At 42.1% G+C, this 18475-nt stretch overlaps 1 protein-coding gene across 8 annotated transcripts in view; it reads left to right on the top strand.

The window, feature by feature from the left end:
* The window catches only part of Kidins220 (kinase D interacting substrate 220), an 83696-nt gene that overhangs the window by 15303 nt on the left and 49918 nt on the right, over positions 1-18475 (top strand). For all 8 annotated transcript variants that reach the window (XM_052186029.1, XM_052186028.1, XM_052186035.1 and 5 more), the window contains exons 7-17: positions 671-769; positions 3533-3730; positions 5780-5878; positions 7047-7145; positions 7607-7705; positions 10211-10388; positions 11853-12017; positions 12789-12968; positions 13683-13848; positions 16681-16832; positions 17028-17317. In XM_052186029.1, the coding sequence (XP_052041989.1) occupies positions 671-769; positions 3533-3730; positions 5780-5878; positions 7047-7145; positions 7607-7705; positions 10211-10388; positions 11853-12017; positions 12789-12968; positions 13683-13848; positions 16681-16832; positions 17028-17317 (1725 nt within the window). The remainder of the gene's footprint in view (positions 1-670; positions 770-3532; positions 3731-5779; positions 5879-7046; positions 7146-7606; positions 7706-10210; positions 10389-11852; positions 12018-12788; positions 12969-13682; positions 13849-16680; positions 16833-17027; positions 17318-18475) is intronic.

The following is an 18475-nucleotide window of genomic DNA, read 5'->3' as shown; positions in this document are numbered from 1 at the left end:
AGGAAAACAGAAGTCAAGCTGAGCCTCAGGATGTTCCACTCAGGAAACCTGTGCAAACAGCTCAGCTGGGGCGGTTGAGCTAAGCTCGCCAGTGCCCAACAGAAGATGACAAAGATACAAATAGATTTGGGGCTGTGGCTAAGAGTGCAGATCTGAAAGCTTGGAGGGCCCCTGGAGTTTTTGTTTGTTTGGTTAGGTTTGGTTTGGGTGTTTGGTTTTTCAAGACAGGCTTTCTCTGAGTATGCTTGGCTGTCTTGAAATTCTCTCTGTAGACCAGGCTGGACTCAGAGATCTGCCTGTCTGGGTTTAAAGGTTGGCTTTTTCTGCCTCTTGATAGCTTTGTTACTTTGACCCTGTTTTGGAACCTCACTTGGGTGAAAATGTGATGTTGTGAATGTGCTTATTCTGTGATAAAGACTTGATGCCTTAGTTAACTGTGTAGAGCTGTCTGAGCCGTGCTCCACACTTGCTTGCCCATGTTTAGATAAGCTTTACGTTCTATCATAAAGTATGGGAAGCAGCGAATGCTTGGTAAGAATTAGGGACTGCGGCGCTGGAGAGATAGATGGAAATACTTATATAAGAATACTCAAAATATAACTTCATTTCAAGCTGCTTTCTTTTAGTACCTGACTGAAAGTAATTTTGAATTCATTACCTGTTTTAACAGTATGGAACAACCCCTTTGGTATGGGCTGCCCGAAAGGGTCATTTGGAATGTGTGAAGCATTTGCTAGCCATGGGAGCTGATGTTGATCAAGAAGGAGCTGTAAGTACCACTGTTGTCCTAGTCTTCTAGCTGAGTGAAGTTTGTGCTTTAAAGGAATATTTTAAGCTAGTACAAACCTAGAAAAAAATCCCCTGGAGTTCTTAAATTATTTCTTTTATAATTTAAATTGTAATGATATCTTTTTGAGATAGGACTTCACTGTGTGGTCCAGGCTTTCCATGAGCTTATGATCTTCCTGCCTTTTCCTCCCAAGTGTGGAGATTTCTTTTCTTTTCTTTCTTTTCTTTTCTTTTGTTTTCTTTGTTTCTTTGTTTCTTTGTTTTTTTTTTTTTTTTTTTTTGGTTTTTTGGATTTGGTTTTTTTGAGACACGGTTTCTCTGTATAGCCCTGGCTATCCTGGAACTCACTCTGTAGAACAGGCTTGCCTTGAACTCAGAAATCTGCCTGCCTCTGCCTCCTAGTGTGCTGGGATTACAGGCGTGTGCCACCACCGCCCGGCGTGCTGAGATTTCTTAAGTGTTACTAACTTTGAAAATGATGATGCTGCAATATAAAAATCACAATGAATATTTGCCTTTGAGAATCTGTTGCTAATATACATAAATTTTGGAAAATTAAAACCATCAAAATCATTTTTTAGTAATCTTATAAACTAAAAAATTCTTTAGATCAAGTAGTTTCCCCCTTTTAATTAAAAACAATTTTTTTTTTTTGAGATAGGGTCTCATTATGTAGTCCTGGCCTTGTAGAGCAAGCAGACCTTGAACTCACAGAGGTCCTCCTGTTTCTGCCTCCTTAGTGCTAGGACAAATGGTGTATGCCACTGAGCCAAGCTAATCTTTAATTGTAATTGTTGGCAAACATCATGCTCCATTAAAATGCCTTTTCCTTAACAATGTAGAGTGATGTTAGACTTGGTGGGGTCTTTAAGTTATTTTTTTTCTCTCAATAAAGAGGGAGTCAGAAATGAACTGTTAAGAAGCTTAAAAATGAGGCTGGAGAGGTGGCTCAGTGGTTAAGAGCACTGTCTGCTCTTCCAGAGGTTCTGAGTTTAATTCCCAGCAACCACATGGGAGAGGATGCCCTCTACTGGTGTGTCTGAAGACAGCTACAGTGTACTCATATAAAATAAATAAGTAAATAAATAAATCTTTCTTAAAAAAAAAAAAAGGAGTTGAGTCTGACTACCAGTTATTAGTTCATTATTGACCACCAGCCGTGTATCTCATCCTTGCCAAGAGTGCCAGAGAGCCATGAGGAAGGAGTCTAACCTTTCCTTAAAGGTTCCAGGAATACGTCAGGAAGCAGATTTGTGTGCAGCAAGCAGTTTTAAGGTACCGAGGACTACCACTACTGGTATTATTATATTAAGTTAAACAGCATATGATGGAGTCTGAGAGGAGATACTGCCAAATCTCTGGACATTTGAACCCAAGTTAAACTGTAGTTCATATATGACTTCCTGGATGAATGTCATCCAGTCCACGATGGGAGAAGTGGCTTGTCCAGGCCTCAGGGCACTGTTCTCCCGGCTGGAACCACAGCAGGGTCCAGGGTCCACTGACCTCTCCTGAGTTACCAAGTAGATGAGTGGTTGGTTACTGTGATGATTTGATGATGAGGAACTCTATTTAAATGTCAGGAAGGTGTCCAGTATTTTAAAGGACTACTTAGAATATGTTAACAGGCTTTTAGGAACTGCTAAAGATCATTTATTAAACAATATGCTCTAATTCTTAATTCATTGTGTTTTTTTCCTAAATGTTTCATATAAAAAAATTCTTAGTTTCAAGTTTGATCCATTTTACTTTGGGTTGTTTAAGTTAGAAAGTGTTGAATCTTAAGTCTGTCTTTCATCAGTGAAAGGGTTTGTTCCCTGCATGTAGATCCAGTGCAGGTTATCATCAAGAGAACTGAACTCCGGGTAGTCCATCCATTACATAATAGAAATTGAAAACTGAAACTACTGATGGCTCAGGAGCCCAGTGGATAGAGCACTAGCTGCCAAGCATGGTAACCTGAGTTCTGTCCTGGGATTCATATGATGCAAAGAGAAAATGAGCCCAGAAGACTGATCTGACCTCCACATGTGCATATGCCTAAGACAACACACAAGAAAAAAATGTAAAAAACAATCTTTAAAACACCTGAACATATGCCTCCAGCTGCTTTTGGCATATGTCTGTTATTTATATTGGCACTTTGTCAGAAATAACTTTAAAAATGTAAATACATTTGTTTATTCCTATATTAGAAGAGGGCACGTGTAAGTAAGTCACTGCACACACATGACATTCAGAGGACAGCCTGTGGGAGTTGGTCCTTTCCTCCCACCACATGGGTCCTAAGGGTCAAACGGAGGCCATCAGGCTTGGTGGCAAGTGTCTTTACAACTGAGCCTTCTTGCTGGCCCTCTCAGAAATAACTCCTAGTAACTGGAGGAGCGGTACAGTGGGAGAGCCCTTACCTCGTGTGCTCAAGGTACCACCAACTGTTAAAATGTGATTTATATTTTAAAACTTACATGTGTGTGCCTGTGGATGTGTGCATGTGAATGAGGTACCTGTGGGGGCTGGAAGAGGACTCTGCAGCTGGAGTTACTCACAGGTGTTTATGAGTCACCCAGTGTCGGGGCTAGGAATCAAACTCCGGTTCTCCGCAAGGGCAGCACAAACTTTTAACCAGTGAGCGAGCTACCTCTCTAGCAACTGCAAATAGCTCACCTTTTGAAAACAGTTTTCTGACTGTGGTATGCGCAGTATGTTTTCCAGAGCACACTAATTTATTGTTTTTCTTCCTAAGAATTCAATGACTGCACTCATTGTGGCAGTGAAGGGGGGCTACACGCAGTCAGTGAAGGAGATTCTGAAAAGGAACCCAAATGTGAACCTGACTGATAAGGATGGAAACACAGCCCTGATGATTGCATCGAAGGAGGGACATATAGAGATTGTGCAGGACCTGCTGGATGCCGGAACATACGTGAACATACCCGACAGGGTAGGAGCCTACTTCAGATTTGTTGCTGGTGGCAAAGTAGACAGAAAATTAGCTAGTGGCTCCTTATCATCAAAACTCTTCACATGTGACATGAACTTGTTTTAAGAGAAGTTTTATTCCTACCTTTGAAATTGAAAAATTTAAATTTCCAGTTTTGTTAAAGAATGTCCTTGTTTATTTTTATCAAATAGTTTGGTTCCTGGAAATGTCACACATAAGGTGAATTTGTAACGCTCTTTGATGAATATCCCTATAGGTGTTTTTCACAGCTGATGTCATTCATTGTCCCAGGACTTAGATAGCATCTTCATACTTAAGATTTTTTTCTCTTGTCCGACTTCTCTGAGGTTTCACATATATGTTTAGAACTCTCCACTTGAATGTGTATATAATGAGCTTTTAAAAACTTACAGCAAAGTAAAATGGAAGTGGAGTGTTTGTCTTTTGACTTCTGCCAACCACTTTCCCTCCATTTTCTCTCTCTCAGCAAAGGGGCCCACTGCCCACTGCGATGCTCCTCTTTCTCTCCCTACCCCATGCAGGACTGTTGGCTCCATGTAAACTTGCCCTTTCCCTGGCCTCATCACCCATCGCCTCCCCGCCCTCAGCCACCCTCTCCTGTTGTTAAACTCATCATAACAGAGTCTCTGTTGCCTCTGCTGCACCTCTGCTTGTTGATGAATGCGTGCACTCCTTCATTGAAGCCACCCAAGGCTCTCTCTTGCACTTCGGATATGCACTGCATTTGTAGTGTCCAGACCCTGCATGTCAGTGTCCTCACTTGAGTCCTTGTCCTCATTTTATGCCATATTCCCTGTTTAGAAGGTTGCGGCCTTCTTAAGTCTCTTCTCTTTCTTTGCACATGGTCTTGTCCTGCTGTGAGGTGTGGCTGTGTGCACCAGCTGGGCTTTCAGTCTAGAATGCAGCCTGTGCAGGAGGCTCCCGTTTGCCATTCTGCCTTTACTTAAACCTACCTAGTTGGAAAGGCCATCTTTAGCTCTCCAGTCCAAAGGGCCTCCTTAGTTACTTTTGATCAGTTATGCTATTCTACTTGAATAGTGTTTGTTTTGGTTTATTTATTTCAATTGTATGTTGTTTTCTATTAGACTGTAAATTTGCTTACAAGTGGGACCCTATCTTCTTGTTTCCCAGGACCTGGATGGTGCCTGGCACACTGTAACAGGGAAATGGTTTACTCACCAGTGTGCGGTCCTCACCCACTCTGATGCTAACATTCTTAGCTGTATAACTGGCCTGCATTGGGCTTATGTATGCTGTTTGTGTTGTAGCTAAAATACTACACCACAATGCTAGAACACTCAAGGAATAATTGACTTGTAGCCTGTTGGGGTCCTCAGGGTGGAAGCAGGCAACAGCTCACAGGTTCACTTAGCACAGAAGTCACCAACTGACCTGAAGTTTAGCAATAAAATGACAAGATACCTGAGCCCATGGCAAAATTAGTATTTGAAGTAGTGGGAAGCTGTGATTCAGAATGGCTGTTGCTGGATGAATGTCATCTGAGGAGCTCCCATACAGGAGGATAAAGCAGCCTGTGTGCCCTTTGCCTGTGACTGCCCACTGGCTGTTTCCACAGACACTGGTCTGGGAGCCAGCCCTGATGCCCTTCAGAGCCTTAGCAGCATGCCAGCTCTACGCTCCCAACCTAGAGCCTGGGGCTTCTATCACATGGCAGGCTTTGAAGGGGATTTAGTATGTAACATCCAAACTGTCAGCGTCCTGTGATTTCAGTTATATGGGTGATGGGAAATTGTCTTCAAAGAGACTAGATTCCACCTGAGTAATTTATCTTTTTAAGTTTCCATCATGGGATTTCATGAGTCCTTATTCTAAAGACTAATGTCCTTTGTGTCTTACTCAGAAGGTTGCTGATATCAGATATTATAAGTTAATTAAAATATCTTGCTTTAGTGACAGTCTTTTTCAAAGAGATTTTTAGAGCAAATCTATTATGTTAGTAAAGGGGTAAACTTAATTTCAGAACTGTGTTATTTGTTTAGTAACTGACCTTGTTTTCTGTCCATTTAGAGTGGGGATACTGTATTGATTGGCGCTGTGAGAGGTGGTCATGTTGAAATTGTTCGAGCACTTCTCCAAAAATACGCCGATATAGACATTAGAGGGCAGGTATGTGTGCTCACATGGCGGTGACCATGAAGGCTTGGGTCAAGTAGTCAGGATGCTGCTCCTCCTACTTTCAGTGGAGATAAAACATGGACACCCTAATGCATTGGCTGTGTGTTCTTGTTTTTGTGTTTTATTGGCACTATTCTAAAGTTCCAGAATTAATGTCCACTTAAACTCAGATTACAAGTGAAAAAGTTCCACACTATTCTAGGCTGTGTAGTGAAACTGTCTCAAAACTGAAGCAAGGGGCTGGAGGTGATTAACTGGTTAAGTGTGCTTGCTGCTCTTGGAGGGGACACACATGCTGGGAGGCCCTAAACTACAGCTCCAAGCCAGCTGACCCCCATTCCTGGTCTCTGAGCTGCTGCACAGGAATGAGCTTTGGCACGCTAACCGCTCTGGGGGCTTGTGCACATGTCATAGGCTGGTGCCAACAACCCTTAGGGAAATGTTGACACATGAAATCTAGTGTGGCAGCTACAGGAGTCAGTTAAAAGCTGTATTTTCAGTCATGGGTGGTCCCTAGATCACCTGGTTCAGACCACTGACAACTGTGTCTGTCGGTCTTGTGCATCTGTTTTTAATCAGTTTTTAATTGATGTTCTGAAACTCTGCTTTCCAGATCTGTGTGAGTCAAAGGTTTGTTTTTTGAGCAAGATAAGTTGCTGAAGGAGCTGTTGAAGACTGTATAGGGTTCAGGGTTAATATAGGCAAATAAAATTACAAAAGGAATGCCTATATCTGTCAGGGACACATTCCTACTCACTATCTTCACTGGGCTGTGTATTTAATGATTTGTCCATAGCAGAGTTCAGGTATTGGTGACTTGTAGCCTGTTTTATCTCCCTGAAGTCTGACTGCATTACACAGTGTATTTTAGGGCCGTGGATGTGCCACAGTGATCTAGTGTCTGCTTAGAGTGTGTGAGGCCCTGGTCTCCGTCAGGCACCACAGAAACAAAAGACAACTTATCAACTCTGTGGTTTGCTCCTGTTTTACTTAAGTAATACTTAGTTTTTCTAGGATTCTTTCCTAAAGAGTTCCTCAGAAGTAAATCCTAGATATCATGAAGATTGATATTACTTCCCACCCATATAATTATTCACACTTTACATTCACAAATGGCAGATTTTAGTACTGCGTCTCACAATTTTCTTTCCTTACACAGGACAATAAGACTGCGCTGTATTGGGCTGTTGAGAAAGGAAATGCGACAATGGTGCGAGATATCCTGCAGTGCAATCCTGATACAGAAATATGCACAAAGGTACAGGGCACACTTTGTTCTGTTAGCTGCATGATCTCAACCGTGTAGCGGTGATGTCTGGGGCAGCAAGCATACTTGCCGGCGGTTCACAAACCGTGACGGGGTTGCCACCCACGTTCTTTATGTTCTGTTTGGAATGCAGGACATACTTGCTTTGGACAACCTCTGTGAGCCATGTTTGCTTTCCCATATCAGGCATTTTAGTTTTACTCACATCATGTGAAACTGTGCAAGACTTTGGTGGTTGTAGTTACGTGTGTGCAAGTGTCCTATATGAAAGTATATTGTAATTCTGATAAAAAGATTAAAGTGCCTTAGTACTATAAAGCTATTTCCATATAAATCACTGGTTGGGAAAGCATCTCCTTATCAGTTTGTACACTAGGTTTTCTTTAGAATATTTCAAATTTGGACTTCCTGCAGTAAAGGAACTGTCCTTTAAACCTTGTCTATGCCCACAGGATGGTGAGACACCGCTAATCAAAGCCACCAAGATGAGAAACGTTGAAGTGGTGGAGCTGCTGCTGGATAAGGGGGCGAGGGTGTCTGCTGTGGACAAGGTAGGAGCAGAGCTGTGCCGGCACCTTGGTGAGGTTCGGGCAGTCCTTTAGTGTCTGAGTGACGCCTATGTGAATCTTGCATCTGGCTTTGCGTAGACCATTTCACAGAAACCAACTTGGAGACAAGATGGTCAATCTTGCTCTGTGTTTATTTCCAGCATATTTATGAGTTTGCTTATGTTGTCCAGAGATTGTATGTACGAGGATATTTTGCTTTCCTCCAGATTTGAGAATGTGGAATGGAGTTGGGTAGTCAGGATATGTCGAATTTGAGGACTGATAGACAGTCGGGACTGCGACCAGCAGACATTGGGAAGTGTGGCATGAGACTCTGGCAAGACATCTAGGATTGGGTTGGGAACTTGGGGTTAATGCAGGATGTTGGAGTGGTGGCAGTGATGAAGACAGGAGTGTAAAGAACAATGAATGGCCAAGGTTTACCTGTTAGAGTTTGCACCATGTTGTTGGTTTTATAATTATTCTTAGTTATGAAGTGTTTTCCTTTTCTGTCATCAGCTACATAAAGTCAGAACCATTTTGTCTTCTGACTTTGTATCTTCCAGTGAACCCAGCACATAAAGTTCTTTACATTGGCTTGGTTCAGTAGTTATTGCATCACATGTACAACACAGGAAGAGAAGTCAGAGAAGGAATAGATATGAAGCAGAAGAGTCTTCCTAGGAGCCATGGGAAAGACATGCAGGCCTCTTCCATGCTGTGTCTCAGAGCGAGCAGTCTAGATGAGAGCTGGGGATTTAATTTCTAAGTTTTACATCATGGGCTGTCTTCCAGAGAATGTTGGTGAAGTAGTAAATAGAATAGAAGGCAGACTGGGGAGGTCCTTCACAACTCAGAGTTTTCCAAGCAGCTGAAAGAATTAGGTACTTATACCCAACCAGTGGACATAAGCAGGGGACCCCTGTGGTTGAATTAGGGAAAGGCTGGAAGAAGCTGAGGAGGAGGGTAAGGAGATAGGAAGAGCAGCAGTCTCAACTAACCTGGACTCCCAAGAGCTTGCAGACACTGAGCCACCAACCAGGCAGCATTCACTAGCTGATCGGAGCCCCCTCCAACCCCCCCACCCCACCCCCTACCCCCCACACCCATATATAACAGAGAACTGGTCTGGCATCAGTGAGAGAAGATGCACCTAACCCTTGAGAGACTTGAGGCTCCAGGGAGTGGGGAGGCTTGGTGGGATGGGGGTAGGGAGTGGAGGGCATCTTCCTGGAGACAGGGGGTAGGGAGGAGAATGGGATGAGGAACAATCAGAGGGCGGACCGGGAGGAGGATAGCAACTGGACTGTAAATAGAACCAGAAAAGGGTTGGCAGTATCTTTTTAAAAATTAAGAGAGAATTAAATGAAAAAAAAAGAAAACCTTTAAGCTCAGAAGCTTCTATAGCCTATAATGAGAGTTCAAGAGAAGAAAAGATAGGTAGACACATGGAAGTGTCCTCAAGTTTCTTCCTCCTCAGCAAGAAGTCCGTGTTGAGTGTGTCTTGTAGCAGGGAAGATGAGGGCGGTGACAGTTCATGGATTGTTTTGTACCCAGCCTTGCGAGATAGATGATTTCATTTTAAAACACAGTATTCCTATATTTTAAAAGACTATTTATGTGTATATATTAAACTTAAATTTTTTAGGAGTAAAAAATCAACTATGAGGGCTGGAGAGATGGCTCAGTGGTTAAGAGCACTGACTGCTCTTCTGAAGGTCCTGAGTTCAAATCCCAGCAACCACATGGTGGCTCACAACCATCAGTACAGCTACAGTGTACTCATATAAATAAAATAAATAAATCTTTAAAAAAAAATCAACTATGAGTTTTCTTAGTGTGGGATGTGGACACTCATGTGATTGAAGAGTCTCACAGGGAAGAGGCAGGTAATGCAGGGAGTGGGAGGTGAAGAGCCTGCTGGTGTGCTCAGCGGAGAGGTCTGACATCAAGGATCCATAAGGCCAGGTGCTTGACAAAGGCTCTAGGGCTGCTGGGATTGATCGGACGGCTAAGGACTGGCGTGACGGCTGGTAGACAGGAACTAGTTGAGGAAAGCTGCTGGTGTCCTTGGTCAGTGGTTGTTCTGGAGGACAGAAGGGCGCTGAGGAGGTCCTGGCCGGGAGGCAGACATGACAAAGTTCTTGTCATGCATGCCTAGTTCTTGTTCTTGAAGTGAGCTGTAGGGAGAGACTGCAGAAGCCAGAGAGGGGGACGGGAAGGAGAGATTTCTGAGGAACACTTGTACAGGTTTAGGGAAAGGAACTGTGAAGAATATAGAGACCAAATTTACAGGAAATGTAAACCTCCAGATTGTCTGTTTTGTAGAGGCGTAAAAAGTATTGCTCATGAATTCATTGTTTTTAATTGCTGAGTAGTATTCCATTGGGTTAATATACCACATTTTCTGTATCCATTCCTCCATTGAGGGACAAGTGAAAAAAAAAAAGTATTGCTCAGAACTGCTTTTGAGAACAAGCAAGTCCAGCCTGTGTTGCCATTTTACAGAAAGGTGACACTCCCCTGCACGTTGCCATCCGAGGGAGGAGCCGGAGACTGGCAGAACTTCTTTTACGGAACCCCAAAGATGGACGGTTACTTTACCGGCCCAACAAAGCAGGCGAGACTCCCTACAACATCGACTGCAGCCACCAGAAAAGCATTTTAACTCAAATATTTGGAGCCAGTAAGTAATGGGTTTTGTCCCTGACTAAGCCTGTACATGCACAATTCTCTGTGTGTGTCTGTGTGCATGCTTGCATGTGTGCCTGTGTGTTTATATATGTGTGAGCATGTGTACTTATTTATGTGCATGTGCCATGTGTGTTTTACTGAAGGTTGAACCCAGGGCCCTTCCAATACTAGGCAAAAACTTCATCACTGAGCAACTCACACTTTTTAATAATGAATTTCTAATAAAAACATATGGAAAATAAATGGTTCATCACACCTGGCCCAAAAGAGATTTTAACAGTTTTTATTTTATTTATTCATTTTATTTTATTAAGTGTGAGTATTTTGTCTACGTGAATATATGTCTCTCCAGTCCCCCTACCAACAAGAAGGCTTTTTAAAAATCCCGAGCTATTAGTGATATAAAGGGTAAAGGTTCTTGTTGCTCAGGCCTGAGGCCCTGAGCCTGATGTTTTAAAAAAAAATGTTTTAAACTTTTTTTAAAAAGATTTATTTATTTATTTCATGTATGTGAGTACACTGTAACTGTTTTTAGACATACCAGAAGAGGGCATTACAGATGGTTGTGAGCCACTGTGTGGTTGCTAGGAATTGAACTCAGGTTCTCTGGAAGAGCAGTCAGTGCTCTATCCGCTGAGCCATCTCTCCAGACCTAAATTTTTTTATTATTATTATTTATGTGTCTGTCTGTCTGTCTGTCTGTCTGTCTCTCTCTCTCTCTCTGTGTGTGTGTGTGTGTGTGTGTGTGTGTGTGTGCATGCATGTGTGCACACGTCTGAGGAGGATAAAAGAATGTTGGATCCCATGGAACTAGAGTTAGAGACCATTTTGGACTGTTGAGTGTAGATGCTGGAAGCAACCTGTGTCATCTGGAAGAGCAGGAAGCCCTATTAACCACTGAACCATCTCCAGCTCCTCTTACTTCTTCTTGGCTTTTCATCTAAGAAAAAATACTCTCATGGCTTTAAAAAAAAGTCTTCATTTAGAAGGAATTGGTATCTGAGTCAGTAAACTTTTCTGCAAAGAATTATTTTGCGTTTGATTATCTACTGTGTTCTTTAGTAATGTTTTACAGTGTGTGTACTTTAATGTCTCTAGAATCAAGATGTCCTGAGCTTCTTTCCCACCCCTGGTTCTAAGGATGGCACTCAAGGCTGGTGCATGCCGGCAAGTACTCTACTGTTGACCTGTCCCCAGCCCTGCAGTATGAGTGACAGAGAAGAAAGCATCATTGGCCAGCACTTCTTTTCTTTGTTGTACTTCAAGATGGTGTATCTTATCATTACTTAATAGATATATAATAGATGTATTATGTTCCTCGAAATACAGTATTTGTGTAGGAATCTCTGAAGCTGTTTTTAATGCAGGTTTAAATGCTCAAGATAAGGTTGCCTCCCCCCATCCCCAATATACAGTGATACCAAAGTTTAAGGATGCGACATGCTTCTAATTACAGGACACTTGTCCCCTACGGAAACAGACGGTGACATGCTTGGTTATGATCTGTATAGCAGCGCTTTGGCAGATATCCTCAGTGAGCCCACGATGCAGCCACCCATCTGTGTGGGCTTGTATGCACAGTGGGGGAGTGGGAAGTCTTTCCTACTCAAGAAACTAGAAGGTAAAGGCATGTTCTGGGAAGTCTTGATATGTACGCAGTACAGCTCTGTGAGTAGCTGTCCTGTCACTCGTCTGCTGTGGTGGTTGGCATTTCTCTCACTCTAGTGGGTCCTCCCATGAGTTTTCTTTCTAAATCAGGTCCAGGTGTGGGCCAGCATCGAGTACAGCCCTTCGTGCATTTCATAGATCCTTCCCACACTTGTCAAGTCTAGATCCAGAGAGCTCTGTGCTGCAGTCAAGACTAAGTGCATTGTTAATAAACCAAGCCTTTTCTGCTTGAAATCATTCTTGCTCTTCAAGGACAGGCTTCAGTATTGCAAATAAAAATGACTTCAAGTTTTGTAGAAACAGTGACCCTGTTGTGTACCTTTAAGAACCTCAGTGAGGCATGAGGGCATCTGAGGAGCGGTGGTGACTTTTGGGGAGAGGATGGTTTCTGCTTTTGCTTATGGGAACAATATTTCATTTAGTACAAACCATCCACACCAAGATCAGGAAAACCTTGGCAGATTTTTATGCATTTCAGTATGAGGCAAGACTGTGGGGAAGGGCAGGGCTAGATGTGCAGTGGGGCGCAGAACACTCAAACTGACTAAAAGAAAATGTTAGTTTGCATGATTAAGCAGCAGCAGAATTATCTAAGGCACTTGTTAAGTGTCCAGCACAAGTTTATATTAAAACAGGATAAAAGTTTACAAGATAAAAGTTACAAGTGAGTTAAAAGTTATATCTAAGCAAGACAAATAAAACTTGGCATTGATCTTCCTTTCAGATGAAATGAAGACGTTTGCAGGACAACAGATCGAGCCTCTCTTCCAGTTCTCGTGGCTCATAGTGTTCCTCACCCTGCTGCTGTGTGGGGGGCTCGGCCTAGTCTTTGCTTTCACAGTTGACACAAACCTCGCCATTGCAGTCTCATTGAGTTTCCTGGCTCTCTTATATATATTCTTCAGTAAGTCTTTGGTTTTTTTTTTTAATCTTTTTTAAAAACGGAGAAAAATATTGAGTGCATGTTACTTAAAACATCTGTCTCTTAAAAACCTACTTGGTTTTTATTATTGGCTGAAAAAGTTGATCTTTTTGCTACTTGGTTGGTTTAGAGCAACAGCGTCCATCCCTGGCTGGAGTGACTTTAAGCACCAGTGCATTGACCTGCTCATACCTGTCTCACACAGCAGGTTACACGGTGCTGACCCTCATTCCCACTCACTGCACTTCAGACCTTGCTGAAGGGAAGGCTCTGTGGCTGTTGCTGGCCAGTTCTTGGACATTTTGACCATTACTATGATTTTTAGTTTTTCTGAAAGCAAGCTAGGAAAGCAAAACAGTCTGTTTCTGTGTTGTCTTCAGTTGTAAGAAAGGAAATAGATTTATTGTTGAGGGAAGTAGTAACTTTAGCAGTTGCAAACATGACACACCCAGCTCCCTGCATCTGAGCTACCAACCTGACCCGTGAGGCTTGGCTTTTGCTTTATTCCAATGCCAGTTTTTAGTTTCTGGTTTCACACACCTTCTGTATGTTGAGAAGGTCACTTGAGGGATTCTTCGAGGCGTATATAAGAATTAGTATGGACCATAAACAGTTACATAGGCCTAGCTCTCCTTTACTCGATACTTGACGGTAGAGAAGACAAGCTGCCTGTCTAATTCAAACTGTCGATTTCAGTCATCATTTACTTCGGTGGACGGCAGGAAGGAGAGAGTTGGAACTGGGCCTGGGCTCTCAGTACCAGACTGGCAAGACACATTGGGTACCTGGAGCTCCTCTTCAAACTGATGTTTGTGAACCCACCTGAACTACCAGAGCAAACTACAAAGGCTTTGCCTGTGAGGTGGGTTGGTCCTTTGACAGAAGGAATCTTTAATAAGGGTAACAAAAGAGTTTATAGGATTTTACAGGTCATCATTCCAAAAACTATTGGTACCTTAGTCTTTTAGTTGAACAAAACAAAAGTATGTCCTAGCACCTTTGAGAAACACTTCATAGTATATCCCCTTCCTATGCGTGAGGTCACTTTTCCACAAGACAAAATCTGTTTATTTTTATGATATTTTATTTGTACAGAAACCTCTCCCTCTTCCTGTTACATATTTAGGACTTTTCTGGGAGTAGTGCCAGGGTTTAAGACAGGGTTCACCGAGTCATCCACCATGATGGGGCCACATCTCTCCTCCATTCCCACCCTTTCTGATACCTTGGGAGGAGTATTGACCTTCAGGGTGGAGTCCTGGAAGAAAGAGGTCTGGAGTGAAGACCCCCCTTGTCCTTGAAGGAGCCCCTGGGAGCCTTGTTCATGCTGACCTGCTCTTTCCTCATCTCTTCAAGTAGACATGTGTGCCTAGAATTACCGAGCATCTCAAACAGGGAATCACGTGAAAGGTGTAATAAAGGAATAAAGAAAGGTATAAGGTTCTAGATGGAAGAACGGGCGCTTTTGTTTTTATAAGCTAGGAAATTTAGAGCGAAAAGCTTCCATAGGGATTGGGAAAAAAGAATTAAAAATCTATTAAAAGATTATGACGTTTTAAATTATAATATAAAATATGCATAATTTCTGATGAATGTAAGTCATTCTAACCATCAAAACTATGCTAGGAATATAGGTGAGAATAAATAAATAAAGGTTAAAAAGTTACAAATACAGCCGGGCGTGGTGGTGCACGCCTGTAATCCCAGCACTTGGGAGGGAGAGGCAGGTGGATTTCTGAGTTTGAGGCCAGTCTGGTCTACAGAGTGAATTCCAGGACAGCCAGGACTACACAGAGAAACCCTGTCTCAAAAAACCAAAAAAAAAAAAAAAAAAAAAAAACAGTTACAAATACAAGCTGGAGAGGTGGCTCAGTGGTTAAGAGCACTGGCTTCTCTTCTAGAGGTCCTGAGTGCAATTCCTGTCAACCGCGTGGTGGCTCGTAGCTATCTGTAATGTGATCTGATGCCCTCTCCTGGCATGCAGGTGTACATGCTGATAGAGCACACATACATAAAATAAATAATAAATCTTTTTAAAAAACCAACCCTTTAAAAACATAAAAAAAAAAAATTACAAATACAACTGGTCTTTTTTTTTTTACTCCTGGGTTCTGCATCTCTAGATGTAGTTAACTGTAAATTATATTTTTAAAACTTGTACTAGAATTAAAATGTATAGACTTCTCTTTGATACCATTCACTAAACAATGTAGTACGTTTGTTTACTGATGTTTACTGTTGACTGAACGTAATATGTTTATTGTATTAGATATCATACAGAACCAGAGATGGTTTAAAGTAGACTGCAATATGTACATTATTTTATTTTGTATGAGAGACTTGGGCTAATCCTAGAACCAGCTACCTATGAATACTGAGGAACCATTATAATCAGCATGTAAATTTAAACATTAAAAATATTTAAAGCTGAGATGTTCTAGAGGAAAGCGTTTGAGGTTGGAGATGTGGCTCAGCCGTTAGAAGTGCTTGCTGCTTTTGCACTCCGGTTTGGTTCCAGCACCTACAATGGGTGTCTCATGGCCACTTGTAACTCCAGCATCAGGGGATCTGAAACCCTTGTCTGACTTCCACAGGGATCCATACAGTGTGTGTATAATCTTGAAACGTGCTTTATCTTTTGGGTTGAAGGTGAGAATTTAGTTTAGACATGGAAGGAAAAGAATGAATTAATGCAGAAATAATTCTGAGACTGATGATGTCAGGAAATCAATTTTTTTTGAAGAATAACACTGAAAAGAATATTTTACAATTATTTCTAAAATCCTGGTATATGTTAAAGCTATAAATAAAACATTAGAAAAGTTTATTTCATTTTATTAAATAAATTAATAAATTTTATTAAATTTATTTTTAGGGTTTATTTATTTTTATTTTGTATGTGTGTATGGTTTGCCTCATGTATGGCTGTGCACCTTGTGTATGCAGTGGTGTATGGAGCTCAGAAGAGGATTTAGATCTCTGGACTTGGAGTTGCAGACATCTATGAGCTGCCGCATAGGTGCTGGGAACTAAACCTTGGTCCTCTGGAAGAGCAGCTGGTGTAGCCATTGAGCCATCCCTCCAGCAGAAACCTTACTTCCAAATGAAATTTCTGTGGTTGGAGTTCCTCTCTGTAGTGAAGACTCTCCTGCCCTGATGCAGGGCTTCGGCTGGCAGGAGAGCACTTTCTCCTTTGCCCCTGTTCTGACACAGGCCAGGCTCCGCCATCACTCTCCCCTTTCTCATTGGCCAGTCACACACATTTAACACGTTTGTAAGAGAATCTCCAACATGCTCAGCGGAGAAGATAATCACACATCTGCTCCACTGTCTTAGAACTTTAAAAGCAAGTTTTTGAAAAGAACATTAAAAAAAAAAAAGGATAAATGGGGCCGGAGAGATGACTCAGTGGTTGAGAGCACAGGCTTCTCTTATGGGGATCTGGGTGTGGTTCCCAGCACCCACATGGTGGTTCACAGCCATCTGTACATCCACTTCTAAGGGATCAGACTTCTGTCTTCTGTGGGTACCAGGGATACATGTGGTGCATAGACTTAAAATAATTTTTAAAAGAAACTGGTACTGCCTTTAGAAAAAAGGAACTGTAGAATAACTAATAGAGATAGAGATGGCATGCGCATGCTAGAAGTGCCGCATTCAGTAGCCAGGTAACATCCGCTTGGTCTCCCCCTAGGTTTTTGTTTACAGATTACAATAGACTCTCCAGTGTTGGAGGAGAAACTTCCCTGGCTGAAATGATCGCGACCCTCTCAGATGCTTGTGAGAGAGAATTCGGCTTTTTGGCTACCCGGCTTTTTCGAGTATTCAAGACTGAAGATACTCAGGGTAGGATTATTTCCCTCCTACTCTTCCTTCCTTCTTGGAATGTTTCTAGGGGTGAGGAAGGGAATAAACATTCATTTATCTTCATGAGACTATGAATTGAACCTTAGAGTCATCATATGCTCTTGGCCAAAAAGATTACAACATTCTGCGTACATGATATGGTAAATATTATAAATATGATTTATTCTATTACAGGTAAAAAGAAATGGAAAAAAACATGCTGTCTCCCATCTTTTATCATCTTTCTTTTTATTGTTGGCTGCATTATTGCTGGAATCACTCTTTTGGCTATATTCAGAGTTGACCCAAAACATCTGACAGTGAATGCTATCCTCATAGCCATTGCATCCATCGTGGGGTTGGCCTTTGTGCTGAACTGTCGGACGTGGTGGCAAGTGCTGGACTCTCTCCTGAATTCTCAGCGAAAGCGCCTCCATAGTGCTGCCTCCAAGCTACATAAGCTAAAAAGTGAAGGGTTCATGAAAGTAAGTGCTTACCATTAGAAAGCCAGCGGGAATATGCTGCTGTTGCCATGCTGCGTGGGCGTGCGCGCCCAGTGTCGAAGAGTTACACTGAAGGGTCTTGTTGTTTTGTTTTTATTTGTTCAATGTTAGGGACTGAACCCGGGACCTTGTGCATACTAGGCAAGTATCATACCACTCAGCTATATGTCCAAGTCTGTTGCATTTAATTTAGTTTAATTAGTTTGCTAGGCTTATGGGAAAATCCATATATATACCCCATGTATCTTGTGCACAGCCTCTGTTATCAATACCTGTCACCAGAGTGCTGCATTTGTTCCAGTTGATGGGCCTGCCTTGGTCCGTCATAGTCAGACTCAGTGTCCACAGTTTACATTAGGTTCAGTCTTGGTGCTGTGCATTCTTTGAGGTTGCACAAATGCTTGATAACATACCAAGATTACAGTATGTTCACTGCCGCGAAAGTGCCTGCCTCCGCCGTTCAGCCTCTGTCTCTCCAGCTCTTGTCAAACCCTGATGAGTCACTATCTCAGTATCTGTGTTTTCCATGATGGCATGTAGTTGCAACCATGTAGTATGCAGCTCTTTTATAGTGGCTTCTTTCGTCCCTTTTATAGCTTAAAATTTCATTGCTTTTTGGACCTGAATAATATTGTTGCCTGGATGAAGAGTGTACATTTATTCAGTTACCCACAGAAATATGTCTTGATTTAAATTTTAGTAGTTATGAATAAAATTGTTAAAGTATCTGTGCTCAGGCTTTTGTGTAGATGTAAGTTTTTAGCTCTTTTGAGTAAATACCAAGAATTATAAGTACTAAACCTTATAGCACGAGTCTATTTAACTTTGTTAAAAACTAGATGCCACCAGGGAGCCAAGAGCCTTGTGCTGCTATCAGTAGGTATTGTGGGTGGAATTGAAGTCCAAGACTTTTGTCATTCAGAGTCTTCAGTTTTAACAAACAAACAAACAAACTATGTGCCGGTGATGGTGGCACATGCCTCTAATCCCAGCACTTGGGAGGCAGAGGTAGGAGGATTTCTGAGTTCAAGGCCAGCCTGGTCTACAGAGTTCCCGGACAGCCAGGGCTATATAGAGAAACCCTGTCTCAAACAAACAAACAAACAAACACCACAAAAGTAACAGCACAAAACAAAGCAA

This window comes from Apodemus sylvaticus, chromosome 6, assembly GCF_947179515.1.
Source record: "Apodemus sylvaticus chromosome 6, mApoSyl1.1, whole genome shotgun sequence".
NCBI lineage: Eukaryota > Metazoa > Chordata > Mammalia > Rodentia > Muridae > Apodemus > Apodemus sylvaticus.
Note: the sequence above shows the minus strand (reverse complement) of the source record. Positions and strands in the feature narration are given on the sequence as shown.